Source organism: Alnus glutinosa, chromosome 4 (assembly GCF_958979055.1).
Source record: "Alnus glutinosa chromosome 4, dhAlnGlut1.1, whole genome shotgun sequence".
NCBI lineage: Eukaryota > Viridiplantae > Streptophyta > Magnoliopsida > Fagales > Betulaceae > Alnus > Alnus glutinosa.
Window position 1 is genome coordinate 30,161,063 of NC_084889.1, and position 18,724 is coordinate 30,179,786.

General features: G+C 31.5%; 1 protein-coding gene across 1 annotated transcript; it reads left to right on the top strand.

Moving 5' to 3' along the window:
* The first annotated feature begins 11,211 nt into the window (after window positions 1-11,211).
* LOC133866835 (amino acid permease 6-like) lies at window positions 11,212-18,456 on the top strand. The gene is made up of 7 exons (XM_062303486.1): window positions 11,212-11,500; window positions 11,603-11,836; window positions 12,028-12,121; window positions 12,435-12,649; window positions 12,803-12,948; window positions 16,524-16,751; window positions 17,504-18,456. Exons 1-7 carry the CDS (start codon window positions 11,389-11,391, stop codon window positions 17,927-17,929), a joined length of 1,455 nt encoding a protein of 484 aa, XP_062159470.1. The 5' UTR covers window positions 11,212-11,388; the 3' UTR covers window positions 17,930-18,456.
* The last annotated feature ends 268 nt before the right edge of the window (window positions 18,457-18,724 follow it).

An 18,724-nucleotide genomic window follows, 5' to 3' on the forward strand; every position in this document is an offset into this window, starting at 1 on the left:
GTAATGTTTTTATGCCGCGAAGATAAAGACTAGCTTGTCAAAAACAGCTCTCAAACATAACCTGAACTTTTCCATGAAATCTTCAACAATTGGGCATTACATGCCCATCTCTATACCTATTCCTATTCCCTACACGAAAAGACAACTTCAGATATTTGATTAGAATCTAATTAGGAGATTGGATGGGTAAAGTTTACTTGCACGTATCAATAGCTTGAGTTCCAAACTCACTTCTATTATATATATACATTGGGTTTGACTTGAATCAAATTTTAATTTTTATGGGTTCATTTGGAACTCATGCATATAACTTATTCTTCTTCTTCCAATCAATTTTTTAGTGTTAAAAATAAATATAAAAAATAAAAAATCTCAATTTTCATCACAAGCAAGGAAGAAGGTGATAATTTAATCTAGGCATCGGATTGCACTGATTTTTTTTGAAAATAGGTCCATGTGGGGGTTTGAAATTATTATCTAATATCCATCAATTAAATGAAAAATTATAATCTGACTAATTAACTATAACCTTATTAAAATCCATATTAACACTCTCATTTATACCATCTACGTACGATATAGAACCCTCATGGACCCACCCTCCATTAAAATTAATTTCCCACTCTCCTTTAATAGGTCCTATATTATGCCTTTTCAAGCCGACAAAGGTTTTATTTGGTAACTTCTTCTTTTTGTTTTCCTTTTCAAAAAATAATAATAATAATAATAATAAACTCAAAATACAAAATACTTAAAATAATTCTTGCCTTTACGTTACGTTAAAGAAAACTTTTTCAAATAAAAAATAAAAGCATCATCTAAAAAACATTAACAAATTAAAACAGATTGTTTTTCTGAAAATTGAGTTAAAGTGAATTCTTTTAATTCAGTCTATTAAACTGACACGTATTCTTAAATAAAACATGTAATACTCACACTTTTTTTGTTAAGATGCATGTAAAAATTACACGTGGAAAAACTTTTAAAACTCACTGCTGATTGGCGGCTTAATTAGCTTTATTCAAAGTTCTATTAGGGAATTTTTTGTTGGCTTTGCAATTAATTAATTAATTATATAGGTTACAACATATCTATGGCATATCACATCTCTGGACAATCCTATAGGGATTGATTACCTTTACACGATAATTGCATATATTAAAAACATTTATTTAATATTTTTCCAGGAGGAAATTAAAGTAAATATACTATAGTTCAAACTTTTGTTCCATCAGGCTTCACAAGTACTGTCCACCTTTCACATTGCTCATGATTCTCATAGATTTTGGTCCCTGCCCCTTTTTCATTAGCCACAGTACCTTTTTGTATTTTAATGCATAAATTTGTATAATGATAGTTTCATTTTTTTTTGTGTATTTGTAACGTGTAAATTATTACTAATTAAACATATCTATTATATTCTCTATTTGAGACTCGAAAATCAGGGGTGAACCTATATACCTAATGTCTTGCCCTATACAAAAATTTTAAAATTAATCTTCTATATATAGAATTAGTTTCGTTTGTTAATGCTTTTTAAATTGTGTTTTTATTTTTTATTTTATTTTTTTTTTAAAAAAATGATCTGATGTGATATAAAAGTAAAAGTAATTTTAAATATTGGGAAAACTTTACCTTAACCCTCCTAAACTTTTAGTACATTTGAATTTTATTTTTTTTTTCAATTTTACTATTCCGTTAGGATTTCTCTTTAAACCCTAATGGAGGGGTGTCGAAATTCTCAAAAGAGAAATGAAAAATACAAGAATTTAATGAAATTTACAAAAATACACATATTTGAATTAATATTTGAAACTTTATATATATTTTAAAAAAAATATGGGTATTTTAAAAATTTTGACAAGATTTAACGGATGGGTGAAATTGAAAGATGAATATATTAAATTAAGAGTTTTTGAAATTTTGAAGTGGAGTAATTGCAAAAGCGGAGACAATTAGGGAGATAAATTAATAAAATTTTTCCTTAAATATTTTATTAATGCCCCGTGTTTTTTATTTTTTGTGAATGTATTTTAGTAGAAAATGACCCTCACTAGACAAACCCTCTTTGAATTTTGACCTCTTTTACACCGAAAATCCTGTTCAGAAGATTTTCTTTTCTTTTCTTTCGTTTTTCTCCTGGCCTGTCTGGTCTCAAAGTCAAATTTGGCGACGATCGATAATCATGACAATTTTGCAGGGGAAACCCTAACCGACAATACAAATCATCTTTCTTCACGAAGAAGACGATGCTGGCTCTCGCGAGTCCACAATTAAGACATCCATTCAGCAGTACGTCAGCACATGGATGCCTCTCAGTCCAAAAGGGAATGGGAAAGCAAGCTAAGATGCATGCATTCCTAAGAAATCAAAAGAAAGAAAGAAAGAAAGAAAAAAAGTATATATTCTCTCCATCTTTATGGTGAGTTGAAAGCAAAAAAAATCCAGGATTCCCAAGCTTTAAGACCATGGCTTTTATACCTAAGTCACACTCATTTATCTTAGTCAAGCTTTTTAGTTATCTACTAATTAATAACATTATCATACTCTTTTCCGAATTTTTCTTCTTTTTTTTTTTGTTCGAAGGGAATCTTTAGTGTCATGCTTACTTACGGAATGCATTCGATCCGGATTTTGGGTGGAAGTATCATGAAATCCAACACATTGAATATCTAACTAAAATTATGATTAGAGCCAAGGTTTGTTACAAAAGCTTAAGCTGAGAGTCAGGAATAATATACTTAATCATTTTAATTTATAGTCTACCAGCTCTTTTGTTTAATATTGTAAGGTTATTTGGTTTAATAATCTCTTGGCAAGACCTAGTTTTTATCCCCCCCCGCCCCCCCGAACTATTTTTTTTGGTTGGCTAGCTAGTAGCATGATACAAGTGATTATGATTTATGAGCAAGGTAAGCAATCACGGGTTCTTATATTATGGTGGCTTTTTAAATTTCCATTTCAAGCATTTACGACCGGCTCAACAATTTTTTTTCCCTCAATTTTAGTTAAAAAAATCATTTTTTTTCCTTATTTTAGCTATCCATTTTTCTAGAGTATCTCGACTAGAGTAGCTAAAAGCTCATAATAGCTATATTTAGTTATTATGAGCTCTTTTTCTTCTCTAACGGATTAGTTTCAGAGTAGGTAATTAAAATACATTTTTTGTTAAGTGAATAACAATAAGTTGCTACTCACTGTAGCGCAATGTTCAAATTTTTTAATATTTTTTTCTCTTTCTGAAAATAATATTTAAATAAAATAGAAAATGAATCAAAGAATCTGCTTGAGCTTATATGAAAAAATGAATAGGTAAAATAAAAAATAAAAAATGTACTTTTTGACTAGCTAGGTTAAAATACCTTCAACAACTGGAGATGCTCAGCACCTCGCATTTTATATTTTAGCTATTCACTTTGACTATTTTATTTAAATATTAGTGTAAGATGTGAGCGATTTTTCACCCAAATTTATATTCCAACTCACCAAAATAACTTTTTAATTAGCCGGGTGTGAACTTAGTGACAGAGCTAGAGGGGGCTGGTGTCGGACATCGAGCCAAATTATCACTCTAAAATGAAGAAACTCATAATGAAATAATCAAATTTAATTGTATCAAAATCAAATCTAATAATATATTCGAATATATAGAGCTACTAATATATGCAACCAATTATGATGATGTGGAGAATAATATACACAACCAATCGTGCTTGTCCATGCATATATATCCGTTTAACACGTACGGTTGACATTCTTTACGTGAAGTATGGATTAGAATGGCATATGGAAATGGAATATATATGGGATGACATAAAGGAGAAAGAAGACGCAAACTAAAATCCAGAAATTAGAAAGACACCTACAATTAAAGGCATGCATGGTCCCTTGGAAAGAAAGAAAAAGTTGAGAAAAAGTTGAAAACCACCATAGCAAAAGAAAAAAAACAAAGAAATTGTTTGCCTCTTATTTAGTTATGTTTAGAGCATTCACAGTGAGAGCATCTCTAATAATAATAGTCAAAGTAGCTATTAAAAAAGTACAACTCTCTGTTTTAGCTATTACTCTTTTTATATTCTCTCAAACAGATTCTTTATTCTATTCTCTACTTGCATTTAAATATTATTTTGTGTGAAAAAAAAATAGGAAGAGAGAGAGAAAGAGAAAGAAATAAAGGGAAAGAGAAAATAATAATAAATTTTGTGTAGTGTGAATAGTGAATAAACAGAAGAGTCGCCTATTTACTATTCACATTAGAAGAAGAAAGAAGAAAAAAAACCTATTTTGCCTATTTTGCTGAAGATGAAAAATGGTTTATAATAGTCAAATTTAATTATTATGAACCATTTACCTATTCTGTTGGAGATGCTATGAGCTCTTTAAAATTTCTCTAAATTTAACTCTAAAAAACTATTTTTGTTGATTTAGCTAGCTAGTCACTTTTAAAAGCTATTAAATAACAGAGTCTCTAAATGTTTATCTACTTTAAATAAATACTATTTTTTATTGATAAATTAAGTTAACTACTAAAAGCATTCAATGCATTAAATTCAAGTCGAGCCAAATCTTTTGAAGCATTCAATGCAAAAAAAATAATATTAAAAAAATTAAACATTCACTTTTTGACTCTTTAGATTTAAACAGAAATTTTGGCATATGTTAAATTTAACTTTTGATAGAGAGTTTGTTAAATGATAGATTTAGTGTGTTTTGTTAAAAATTTAGAAGGAAATAAAAAAAAATAAAAAAATAAAAACCCAGAATTAAAGAGCTCATTGTGAGTACAACATCTCCAATAGAATAGACAAATAGTTCATAATAGTAAAATTTGACTATTATGAGCAATTTCTCGGCTCCAGCAGAATAGGCATAATAGATTTTTTCCTTCTAATGTGAGTAGTACTAAATAAGCAGAAAAACCTATTCACTATTCACACTACAATCGATCAGTTTTTTATTGTTTAGTCTCTCTTCCTTTCTTTCTTTTACACTCTCTCTTTCTCTTTCTTTCACTCTCTTCTACACAAAATAATATTTAAAGAAGATAAAGAGTATAATAGAGAATCTGTTGAAGAGAATATATATATTTATATAATAACTAAAGTAAAGAGTTATACTTTTCCAATAGCTACTTTGACTATTATTACTGGAGATGCTCTCAGGAGTAATAAAACTCTCGTGAGTATCGTGACGACTACTCACAATCAAAACTTGGGCACCCCTCCACTATTTGTAGGGTGGGGGGCCTGCCAATTTGTCTCCCCTTTTCTCTCCAAAAGGGATGGTGATAGCTGATATGATCGACAATTTCTTTCACTCCCAGCCAACTTTGTTTGATTCCGTTTTCATACGAAATGACTCGTGGGCTGCTTCGATCGACTGAGTGAAACATGGCTCCCCTTCATCATTTATACTTCTTTGTCATCTCTCTCTGCCTGCCCACCATCAACCTCTTCTTATCATAAAGAGGCTGGTGATCTATCTATATATCTCCTAAAATTATGTGTCTCAATTATTAAATATGTCTCCAATATTTTCCAATCCTTGCAATCAAAGATTTTGGCCAATAATGCAAGAATGGTGACATCATAGAAATGTACTATTTATGTACAATAAAAGACATGCAAGTGTTTTTTTTTAAAGTACATTCAATAAAAACAAACAGAAACAGACATGCAAGTTTAAGTTGTATAGCAGCAACTTGATATGGAGGCTTCAATAGTGATCATGTCCTGATTTGAAGGTGAGAAATGAGGCAATCATTGAGTTTATAGTCAAAAGTGAGGTGCTTGACTTTCCCCGTGCTAGAAATTATTTGTGATAAATGATAATTTGTTTACTCTAAGCAGAAGAATTTGATTAGGATTAGATTTGATTTGAAATTATTCAAATAATTTGTAGGCTCTTTAAATAGAGAGCCTTGTACACCGTCAGATTTATTTTTCTTTTTCTTTTTCTTTTTTTAAGATAAACAGGAGAACATTAGAACTCTATCGGGCTTTTTCTTAATGGTGGACGTAAGTATCTAGTACCGATCGAATCACTCGTAAATTCTTTATCTGCATTTTATTTATTTATTCCTCTTCTTCTTTCACTTTATATTTTCAAAACTCAAGCTACAAACTCTCACTTCGAGATTGAATGAGATGTTAGAGTATATAAATAGGATATAAATAATTTGTGATAAACGAGGATTTGTCTATTCTAAGTGAAGGAATTTGATTAGACTTAGATTGCATTTGAAATTATTCAAATAATTTGTAAGCTCTATAAATAGATCCTAATAGCCAAAAAATAAATAAATAGAGCATGATATCGCTCTATCAAGCTCTTCCTTAATGGTGGATATAGGTGTCTCTTAATCGAACCACTTATAAATATTTTATCTTCATTTTCTTTATTTCTTCCGTTTTCCTCTTTTACTTTCTATTTAATTACCAAAAAAAACTAAAAAAATTACAAACTTCTTCATCCCCGGTATAAGTTGCCAAGATTCATTGTGACTCGATAATTGACTTTAGGCCAAATACATCCATATATATAGAGAGAGAGAGAAAGGACTGCTAGAGTTCATTTTAGTGTTCTTCTTGTATGCATCTAGAAGGACATAAATGTAATAATATATATATATATATATATATATATATATATATATATATATATGGCTTTGCCCAAGCAATAGTTTGGTATGAAAAAAATGAAGCCAAAGCCACCGGATCGAGTATATTAGGTTTACATATATTCTACCCCATGTACATCATAAGGGCAAAGTTTTCTCCAATAACAGTCTAAAAAAAATGTATATAATTAATAAACTGACATTTTTAAAATAAAATACATGAGAAATACACTCACAATTTAAAAGATTAATTATATTAAAAAAAAAAAAATTCTCAAACCTAGTTTGAAATTAAGAAAACTCTATCCAATCCGGGTCAGTTTCAAACGGTGGTAGACAGCTATAGGTTAGAGTCATTAATTTCAAGGGGTTAATTAATTGATGCATGGCTTATGAGTAGTTGTGACTGAGAATGGGTCAATTCAAAGAAGTGTTAGCAGCTTAGCATTTAGCGGTTACAGTAGATCGAGCATGCATGCATGAGAGACGTACTGTCATTTTCTTCGGATGTTAATTCATTAGACTGCTTGGCTGGGTTTTGACTAGAAACGTGATATATATATATATATGCTTATCTACCTACTGCAGGGATTCAGGGAATATATGTTGCTATTTTGATGCTTAAATATGTTCTGTCCTTCATATTAATTTATTCGATAGAGATGTGTCATTTTTTTCTTGCATCCGGCGCCGCGTAATCAAATTGTTTAATGACAAATACCAGCAAATTAAAGAAGACTTTTACGCAGTCTGTGAAACAATATATATATAGGCATATAGCGATCGATAGTGACAAGCTAGAGATCAAATTAAAGAGCTAGGTGGTATTAGCGAAGCAAATTTGGTTGCTACTTCTTCTCTTGTTTTGGATGAGATTCGTAAAACCCGTGAATGAAGGGGAACTCCAAAAACTTTTCATTAAAATACGCAGAGCACATGCTATTATTAGTTAGGGCCCTGATTCTTGGCTCAAGAGTCAATTTAATTTGAGTACATATCCCATTCTTGTAGCTAATTAAAAAGTTGGTATATATATATATATATATATATATCTCCCCTTTTTATATATAGGATATATAATTTATGGTACCACACAAACCGGATTTCGATCTTAGTGGGAGGGGTCAAAGCATGAATGAAGAATTGAGTCTAATTTTGATATGAGTTAAGCTTAATTTTTAGGTTAAATATATATATACTTAAAACCAGAAGATTGAGCTCCTCACCCCTCTTGTTATGTCTACCATCACCCATTCTCTAGATCTCATACGATCCAATTTCTATTTATTTAGTTTTTTCAGAAAAAGAAATATAAACGAAGAAGTTGCTCTTTGTATTAATGCATTTTAAAAGATGTTTTTGTTTTTTTGTTTAAAAAATGTTTTGATGTGACATAAATATGAAAGTAATTTTGAGTGTTTTGTGAGTATTTTGTGTTTTAAGTTGTTTGTTAATGTTTTTGTTTTGAAAATAAAAAACAAAAGGGAGAAAAAAAAAATGTTATCAAACAAATTAAACATGCATGTGTGTTTTGCACTCTTTAAATTGGAATTTTATCCTCTTTTTTGAGTTAGATAAAAACAAGGAGAGGAAATTTGGATATTTCAACAAAGAGAATTAAGGATCTACAAAATCCAAATTTTACCATTTGAGTGATGGATTTAACACTTATTATCAATTTTTTCTATCATTTATTTGTTAAAAAATTAACCAATGAAAACGGACAAAAAAAAGGCATCACTTATCTTGCTAAAGATCGACCTATTGCTTCACTAATAATATTCTCAAATGTTATGTAAATCCTATTAAAATGGATGGGAAAATTATATATTATAAGGACAGATATCAAATTAACAAACACATTAATTGGAATAAAACTTTATTCTTACTAAAAGGTATGGAATAATTTATTGAAATGTCTCATCTTTCAATAACAACTAGGCCAGGACTATGTATGGCTAAAATCTTTTACTGAATTTTCAACTTTTATCAAGGAAAAAAAAGGAAAAAGAAGAAAGAAACTGACCCTGGGAGACAATCACATGACTGAAATGATTGTTTGTATTGGGTATGGCTTGTTTTGTTGTCCTGTAAACATGACTCAAATAGATCATTTGTTGTTGCCATAAAAACAGCAGGACGGCAAACAAATCATATTATTCTAAGCACAGACACAAAGATCATCAGATCATATGTCCTTAATTTGCGTGATCTTCTGCACAAGAATAGAACGCAGACCAACCTATATTGTAGGAGATGAGTGTGAGACAGAAAGAAACTCATGATTCTAGATGATCAGTTGTGGCATGTAATTATTAATAACGCTACTGATGGTGCTCAAAGACTATTGAGTTAAGGGACATTTGGACACATATATATAATAAAAAATAGTTTATTTCTTATACGAATAAAAAGTGAATATGAAAATTACATTGTTTATTAAAAAAACACAGAAAAAGTGTCACGTGGTTTCAGTGCAACATGGTGTTACTAGGTTACTATGATACTATTTGTAACGATTTAAGAAAAATGTTAATCACATCTGTGATATTAAATCAAAAGAACTAGTCAAGCTACAATTGAAACTCTTTAAAATCACCTATATATAAAGTCTAGTCTCGCCTTAATTGTAAAGAAAGAATTAATGTGCGACGTCTTAATCTCCTCAACGTGTAACTAACTTTTTAAGGTGTTCGACTCTAATAATAATAATAATAATAAACACTTGTTTGGATTCTTAAAAATCATATTGCAACATTTACATCATATTGAAATAAAGTAAGATGTATATTAGGGTTGTATTCAAGCCAAGCCAAGTTGAGCTTGGGGCTGTCGAACTCGACTCAAATACATAAAATAAGGGTTCGAACTCGGCTCGAGTTGAGTTTTGAATGGTTGTTCAAATTTGGCTTATTAAGAGCCTAGCCAAATTCGAGCTTGGCTCAAACTCAACTAGCTTAATAAGCCGAGCCTCCAATTGAGTTCGAGTGGCTCAAGCTCAATTGGAGTTTTATATTTAATATTTTTTACTTCAAAAAAATTAATATTAAAATTCAGTACAATTTTAAATTTGATCTTTACTTCACATTTTAAATGGAATGTTTGTAGTATTACATATATTATGTTTACTATGTTAATATTTATACACTACAATTATAGAATCTTATATTCATAAAACTTATATGTAAAATATATATATATATGCACACACACACGAGCGACTTAACGATTCAAGTCGAACTTATACAAGTTGAGCTCACGAGCTTTGTTCGAGTTTATACGAGTATGTTTCATTTAATATACCGAGCAGATTATTGTGTTCACAAACTACTCATTATCTTCTGAGTCAAGTTTAAACGAGCCAAATTACGGGCACTTGGGCTAATCTAATACACATTGGTGTAACTACAAAAAATTAAAAATATGATTTTTTTTTTTTTTAAAAAAAAAAAAAAGTAAGAGGTAGATGTGACCCACGAAAGACCAAAAAGGGACCGACCCTGTGGGAGGCACCGATGATTTATCGCCAACTTTCAAAATGGACAATGAATGGATGCCAACAAAAGTCTCCAAGTGGATGGACCAAACGACTCCAAACCCAAGAACACAAGATGTGGGGACCCTTGGGGGGTCCGGGAAGTCCAGACACCACCACCTTCGATGGTGCAAGTTTCTGTCAATAATTCCACTCCTAACTTAACTGTTCTCAAAGTCAATAACTCTCCATTAGTCATTACTGCTACTGCCATTTTCATTTTTTTAATCAACAAAAGTTTTTGCATTTTTTAAAACGCAATATGAATTACATGATTTACTAAAATTGCATATAAAAATTAAAAATAAATGTAACAATTATTACGTGTTTTAAGAACAAATGCAAGTTTAATAAGTAGTGCTATTTTTCACACTCATTTATCATACAAATTAACATGACATGTTTTAAATGCATGGCTTTTGATGTCGGCTACTTAAAAATAACAAAGAAAAACTACATACAACACGTCACGTCAATCAGTGTGATAAATGAGTGTAAAGAATAATATTACTCAATTTTATAAACTAGATTAAACCACTTTGAAGGAAAACTAAAGAGAATATTTGTTAATGGAATAATGTTACTCTTCACATTTATTTATCATATTTTTTTAAAATCGGATGAAGTGACATGTTTTTAAATAAATTTTAGCCACTTAAAAAAATAATAAAAAAGTTAATTAAAGAGTTAATTACATTACTCTTGTTATATGTATTTTGAGATATATTTTTTTGCCACGTTTGCTTAAAGCCTTCTCTCTTTTCTTTTTGCTTTATACCAAAAAAGTAAAAAATATTAATAAATAACTTTTAAAAAAATTTAAGATATGATATAAAAATGAAAAAAGTTTAAATATTTTATATTTTAAATTATTTATTAATATTTTTGTTTCAAAAGGCAGAAACACGAAAAAGTATGGTTCAGAGAGAATTTTAGCAAATGGAGCCTTTATACTTTTTTAATCTTCTCCTTCTCATTTACTTAATTTAATTATAAAAGTAGATATAGAAAAAACGGATACTTGTCCTAACCTATATACTCGGCCACTCCACAGAACTCTCTGCCATTTGACTTGGTACACTACTCATCACCATCATTACCCCCATCACTTTTCTCCTTTTCAAATATATATCCCCTCCTTTTCACCCATTCAAATACTCTCGATCTCTTCCTTAACCATTTCTTGAAGCAAGTAATTAAGCTCAGACACACACACACACACACTTCCAGCGAGATGGCGAGGGAGATGCAGAAGAACACCATGTTCATAGAACATGGCTCAGAAGCATATGACAACGGTGATATTCGGAAGAACCTCGACGAAGATGGCCGGCCCAAAAGAACCGGTATTAATAATTAACTACGTATATACTTCATTTCAAAACCTGTTACTGTCTTCTTGTTTTCGTCTTCTGACATAGTTTGTCTGCTATTTTTTTTTTTTAAAGGAACATGGCTAACCGCTAGTGCCCATATCATAACCGCTGTTATTGGTTCCGGCGTGCTGTCTTTGGCATGGGCAATAGCACAGTTGGGTTGGGTGGCCGGACCGGCTGTTCTCATGGCTTTCTCGTGCATCACCTACTTCACTTCCACTCTTCTGGCGGACTGTTACAGGACACCGGACCCTGTCACCGGAAAGAGAAACTACACCTACATGGATGTTGTGAGAGCTAATCTAGGTAATCGTATGATAATCAGATATTTTGCTGCCTAGCCTGTTCATTTATCTTCTTCTGACCAATCTTTTTAATATGGTGAGAGTTCCAAGAACACATTGTTTAAAGACAAAAAAAAAAAAAAAAAAAGTCACTTCCCTATGCCAAAAAGCTTCCAGTATTAATGGGTTTTTCTTTGGCTTTTCTTCTGGCAGGAGGTCGGAAGGTTCAGCTGTGTGGATTGGCTCAGTATCTAAACCTTGTAGGGATTACCATCGGTTACACTATCACGGCATCTATTAGCATGGTGTAAGTTTCAACATCACTCACTCCAGTTTTGATGGTATTGAAAGAGAAAATGTTATTTAATAAACAGTTAAACAATTGATTCTTGATTTTTATATAATTAAAATGATGTGATAGAAAAAATTAATTATTAATTTTTACTATTACATTATTTTATTCAAAAAAAAAAAAATTGTAATTGGAACAATATATGTTAAAGATATCTTATGAGGTGTACCCGTCCGAATACGTCTTGAGTGTGCAGTTTAATTACCTCTTTGTTCGAAACTCACTCACTAATTATTTTTTAACTTTTCACTCCATCGATCGTAATCAGGGCTGTGAAGAGGTCAAACTGTTTCCACAAAAATGGCCACCATGTGAAGTGCAACACATCAAACTACCCATTCATGATAATCTTCGCCTGCATCCAAGTGGTTCTGAGCCAAATACAAAACTTTCACAAGCTCTCGTGGCTCTCAATCCTCGCAGCCATAATGTCTTTCGCCTATTCTTCCATAGGCCTCGGCCTCTCCATAGCAAAAGTTGCCGGTACGTACCTACGTCTAAGATTTTTCTCACGTTATCAATTATATATGATCAGTAGTTCAGTACTACACCGTTTTCGTCTCAGCTGCTTTTACTGTATATACGTACTTGTGAGTAACTTTCCATTTAAGGCGGTTTCCATGATTGAAAATGAAGGTGGTGGGGGACATGTAAGGACAAGCTTAACCGGCGTCACGGTTGGGGTTGACGTGTCAGGGCCAGAGAAGGTTTGGAAGACCTTCCAAGCTATAGGTGACATTGCCTTCGCTTATGCTTACTCCACCGTCCTCATCGAGATACAGGCAACTCTTCTCGATCTCTACTCTATCCTCTATCTATATTTATCTTATCTATGAATTATATATATATACACACACACACTAAACTTTCTTCCGACCTTATCAGATTTTTATTTAACTGTCTTATTAAAAAACAAATTAAAGAATGATTGATGCTACCACATCAAATCAACCTATTGAGATGGAGACATAAGTATAACATATTCTTTATATATATATAAGAATCAAGATCACGTGAAATAAATTTAATTTGGGTTGTTAATTTTCTTTTTTAATATTGGTTAGCTCGTTAATTTAAAACACGTACGTAACTCTAATCTAAGAGTGCGTTTGAGATTGCGATTTCGTAGACAATAAGTGCGATTTTAAACCAAATCGCAGAACATAAATCGTTTGGAAATTACATTTTTTAAAATTGCGATTTCGTAGACAATAAGTGCGATTTTAAACCAAATCGCAGAACATAAATCGTTTGGAAATTACATTTTTTAAAATTGCAATTTGAAAACGCAGAAAATCTGCTTTTTCAAATCGCAGATAAGATGATACTTTTTTGAAAACGCAGAATTTTGAAGATAAATTCGCGATTTTAAAGGCTAAATTGCGATTTTGCCAAACGCTTAACTGCGTTTTTAAAAATTATTTATTTTCAAATTGTACATTTTAAAATCGTTATTTAAAATCGTATTTTTTAAAATCACAAATCTAAACAGACCCTAAGTAAATGATCCAAAACACGACAACAAATACGAGAGAAGGGATGATTTGCACCGTGTAAACTATAGGAGTGATAGAACCACCCTCTTAGCTTTTCGCGGTTAGAAACGGCCAAAAATAATATGGAAAAAGAAAAGGTGATTTGGTCACTTTCATTAATGGATTTTAAGGGATGATTGGATGCCGAACAATTGATGGAACTACCCTTTCTCTGTTTATACGTGTTATTGCGATTTTTAGGGTTTATATTTAAAATAAACTGTGAAAATTAAAGATATTAGATTTAATACAAATAGTAGACGGGGATCTGGATCCATAATCTTATGTATCTTCTTTATACGTACGGATAGAGTAGAATTATTGTTGATATTAGTATTATTTTAAATGATGCAGTAGGCATGTGGCATGATGGTCTTGCATGCATGGTACATATGTCTCAAACAAAAGAATCTCAACAAAATAATAATGTGACATGCATGCTTGAAAGTTGAAATGCGTGCCTGATTTAAGTGTCGGCACCACATGGCATGCTATCAAAGCGTAGATTTGGCAGATGTCGTATTGCTTATACCCAAAAAAAAAAAAAAAAAAAAAAAAAGAAAGAAAGAAAGAAGAAGAAGAAGAAGAAGAAGCATAAAGTAAAGAATATGCCAGTTTTATAATTCAGGCCAGAAGGAAAGAAAAACGAAACCCGAAAAAGCTATTCTCTTGGAAAAGGTTAAAGTCATTTATTTGTATTATTATTAATTAATTAAATAAATTTATCTTTCTATTATTTTAGAAAAATAACAGAAATACTAAATATTACACTTTTAGCATATTGAGTGTCTAAAAGATTAGGGTGGGGGATCCTAAACTTAGGAGGGAGGGTGCCGGCCGGCCAGTAATTTGGTGGGCAAGTTGAAGGGATCCAATGGAAGTGTAGTCTATTATGGTAGGGACTGCCTTTTTTTGGTAGCAGTGGTGTCCCTGAAAAGGACTTTAGACTTCAGAGCCGGCTAGACTCGAAAAATAACCATAAAGCTATCTCTGACTGCGCGCATCTGCATGTGATTTCTACGTGTAATAGAATGAGGACATGAATCAAAGGATTCGTTTCTTTTTGTTTTTTACTACCATTTTAAATTCTACAAATCTTTCTCAATCTTTCTTGCTTCTATTCTCTCCCTTTTATTATTATTATTATTATTTAATTCAATCTTTCTTGCTTTAATATGGAAATCAACTTCTTGTTACAAAACGAGCCTGTACCTAGAATTTTACAGAAAATGATACATGAGATGGTATATAGGTTAGGATAATTTTTTTTATTTTTTTATTTTATATATATATATATATATATATATATATAGGGTTGGAGTAAATCATTTTATTTCAATTTATTTAAATTGACATGTCCTTAAAATACGTGATTTTCAAGTGTATTTTTAATAATGCATGTGTTAATTTTATTAAAATCACGTGATTTTAAAGACATGTCAATTTAATAGTCTAAATTAGAAAAAAAAATTCACAGCCCCATTTAAACGAAAACTTTATCCTTTTAAGTTTAAGATCTTGAGAATTAGATAATTTATTTTAGAAGGTCACCTATAAATTTTGAATCTGAATTTTCAGTAATTTACTATTCGAATTGCCAAGAGTCATTCACATGTTTAAGAGGATAAACTGTCCAAAATATGCTCAAACAAGTAGACTCTTTTAAAAACCTTTAATTTGCATTTATTGTTTAAGTTACTAATAATTCGTACAATAAAATTGCTGAAAATTCTGCTCATATGTTTAAGTGGCGGTGTGCAACAACTTTGAAGGATTTTAGGTAATAAGTTTGGGGACCTCAAAAAGATTTGATTTTTTCTTTTTCTTTTTCTTTTTTTTCCTTTTTTTTTTTTTTCTTTTCTTTTTTTTAAGCTTGGAAAGAGCCAAAGATTCATAGTGGACCATCTAATTGGTGGGTGGACAAGCATCTCTACGATTTGGGCCATTGAACGTGATGCCCTCTGTCCTCTGGTTGTAGTGCTTTTATCTGTTCTGTTACATCCACACGATCTGTTACGTCTTAAACCCGTCACTTTATCGGATGGTCTGAATTCATTTACGTGGGGCCTTGTAAAGTAGGCCAAACTTATCCTTATAACTTTAGGTAGAGTTTTAATATTTATTATATATCAAAAAAAATTAATTAATTTCTTAATTAATTCCATCTTATTTAATTACATATTTGAGGTTACAAAATATATAGTATTTAATCTAAAAAATTAACCAAACTCCAAATTAAATTTTACCATTGAGTTATCTTGAAAAAAAAAAAAATTAATGGAGAAACTTTACTTAACTCCTATGAATTTTCTCTACTTTTGCATTCTCTCTTTAAAGTTTAATAAAAAAGACTCTTAATTTAGCGTACCAAACTTTAAAAAATTTACAGTCTCACAACTCCATTCGGATTTTTTGTAAAATCCTAACGGAGGGATGAGAAATTCTCAAAAAAAATACCTCGATTATTTTAAAATAATAATAATAATTTAAGGGTAATTTTGTAATATTATAAATTTTACACATATATAAAGCTAATCTTACTCTTTGACCGTCTGATTTAATCTCAAACCCTAACGGGAGAGATGAGATTATAAAAAATTGAAAGTTTGATACACTAAATTGAAAGGTTTTGAACTTTAAAAGGGAGATAGATTGCAGAAATAATAGAAGTTTAAGAAGATTATAACTTTTACTGTAACTTCTTTATAAATTGACATGACAATTAAGCAAGAGTGAAAGAAAAAAAAAAAAAAAAAACAATAAAATTTAAAAAATTTAATTTAATTATTTAGTGAGTGACGTGATAATTGTATTTATTACAGGACACACTGAAATCAAGCCCAGCAGAGAACAAGGTGATGAAGAGGGCCAGCCTTCTTGGTGTGTCAACCACGACTATGTTCTACGTGCTATGCGGGTGCGTTGGCTACGCAGCATTTGGAAACGAGGCACCGGGGAATTTCCTCACTGGGTTTGGATTCTATGAACCTTTCTGGCTAATCGACTTCGCTAATGTTTGCATTGCCATCCATCTCATTGGTGCTTACCAGGTAAACCTTTGTTATTTCTTTACATTATTTTGCCAGTTTGGCTTTATCTCTAGGTAAAAAAAAAAAGTTACTGAAAATCTCTCGTGAAAAAATAAACGGTCAAGATTGTTAGATTGAGAGAGATAATTTGGGGTTGAGCAAAGCTAGGGATTGCCTTTTTATTCTCTTTTTATCGTCTAAGTTGATGTGTCTTTTAAAATTATAATTATATCAAAATTCAATAATAATTTATCTCAAATCTAATGGTGATTTTAAAAGTCACGTCAACTTTGAGAGGATAAAAAGATAATAAATAAAAAATGGTCGCTAGCTAGCATTACTCAATGCTAGATATTACATTTTTATCCTACAATGATGACACAGCAGTCCCAACTAACCCTTAGATTTTTTTTTTATTATTATTATTTTTAACATACTGATTCAAAGGTTGGTTGGAACTACCACGTCAAAATTGTAGGATAATTATGAGATAAAAATGTGGTTTTAGCATGAGTAAGAGTAATGCTACATACTACACCACCATATCACTTGACTGAAGTGGCAATGTCTATCGGCCCTTCGATTTTTTCTTTTTCTTTTTTTTAACATGAGTTTATTCAAGGTTTGATGGGCACTGCCACTGAGTTGATGGGGGGTGTAAGTGTAGCATGTAACAACCGACCCTTGTATTTTTTTTTTTTTTTAACAAAGACTAATCTAAAGATTGATTGTAGAATAAAAATATGATATCTAGCATTGTTCTTTGAGAACAGGTTTTTTGTCAGCCCTTGTTTGGGTTCGTGGAGAGGTGGTGCAAGAAACAATGGCCCGATAACAAGTTCATTACGAGTGAGTACGCCATTGACGTTCCATTATGTGGCATGTACTGCCTCAACTCCTTCCGGCTAGTGTGGCGGACGGTATACGTCATCATCACGGCGGTGATAGCCATGACATTCCCATTCTTCAACGACTTCTTGGGGCTGCTTGGGGCTCTCTCTTTCTGGCCGTTAACTGTCTACTTTCCCATTGAGATGTACATTGCCCAGGCTAAATTGCAAAAATTCTCTTTCACGTGGACGTGGCTGAAGATATTGAGTTGGGCGTGTTTGATAGTATCCATTGTCGCCGCCGCCGGATCCATTGAAGGCCTTGCCCATGATCTCAAGACATACAAACCCTTCAAATCTCAGCAATAAATCTCCAGTCACCGGCTCAAGCCTTGGTTCGGAGCAGTACGTAATACTTTTTCCTTTGATAAGAATTAGTAGTCTGTCTATCTTTTCTCTCTTAAATTGTATCAGAATAAAAAAAAAGAAAAAAAAAAGGGGGGGGGGGGGGGGGGGGGGTATTGCAAGCCTAGTTTATCTGCATAGAAAAGGCATCAATGCAGTCTCTTGCAATGCTTCAATCTACCATCGGAATTGCAACGGCCTCCTTCCATGACCTAAAATGAAAAAAATACATTCCATAAAATAAAAATTACTTCTCTCTTTTTTCTAAATTTTTTTTCTCTTATGGAGTGTATTTTTTGTCATTTTGGATATCGAAAAGGGGACATTACAATTCCAATGATGGATAGGGAGAAACATTGGAAGACATTGCAAAAAATGATGGTAGTGTTAGTGTTAGAGGGAGTAAATGTAATTTCTCTGAAGAATTTGCTTTTTAATACCAACTCTGCTAAGGAAAAATATCATGTTGATCTTGGATTTGCACTTCAAAAGCAATGTATTTGATATGTATGGATGGATGGTTGGAATAATGTTGATAAATGTTTAGTCCTGGCATAATGACAGACAAATAATTCAGCGTTGGTTCAATAGACTTGAGAGTGGTATTCTTCTAAATGATATATGATAGCTTCCTTATGATCTAACATTCTTGCCGAGGATTGTAATCTCTATTCACTTAAAATATATATATATATATATATATAAAAGTCTACATACCCCACCTTAAATTACCATTTTGACAATGTCCTCTCAAACTTT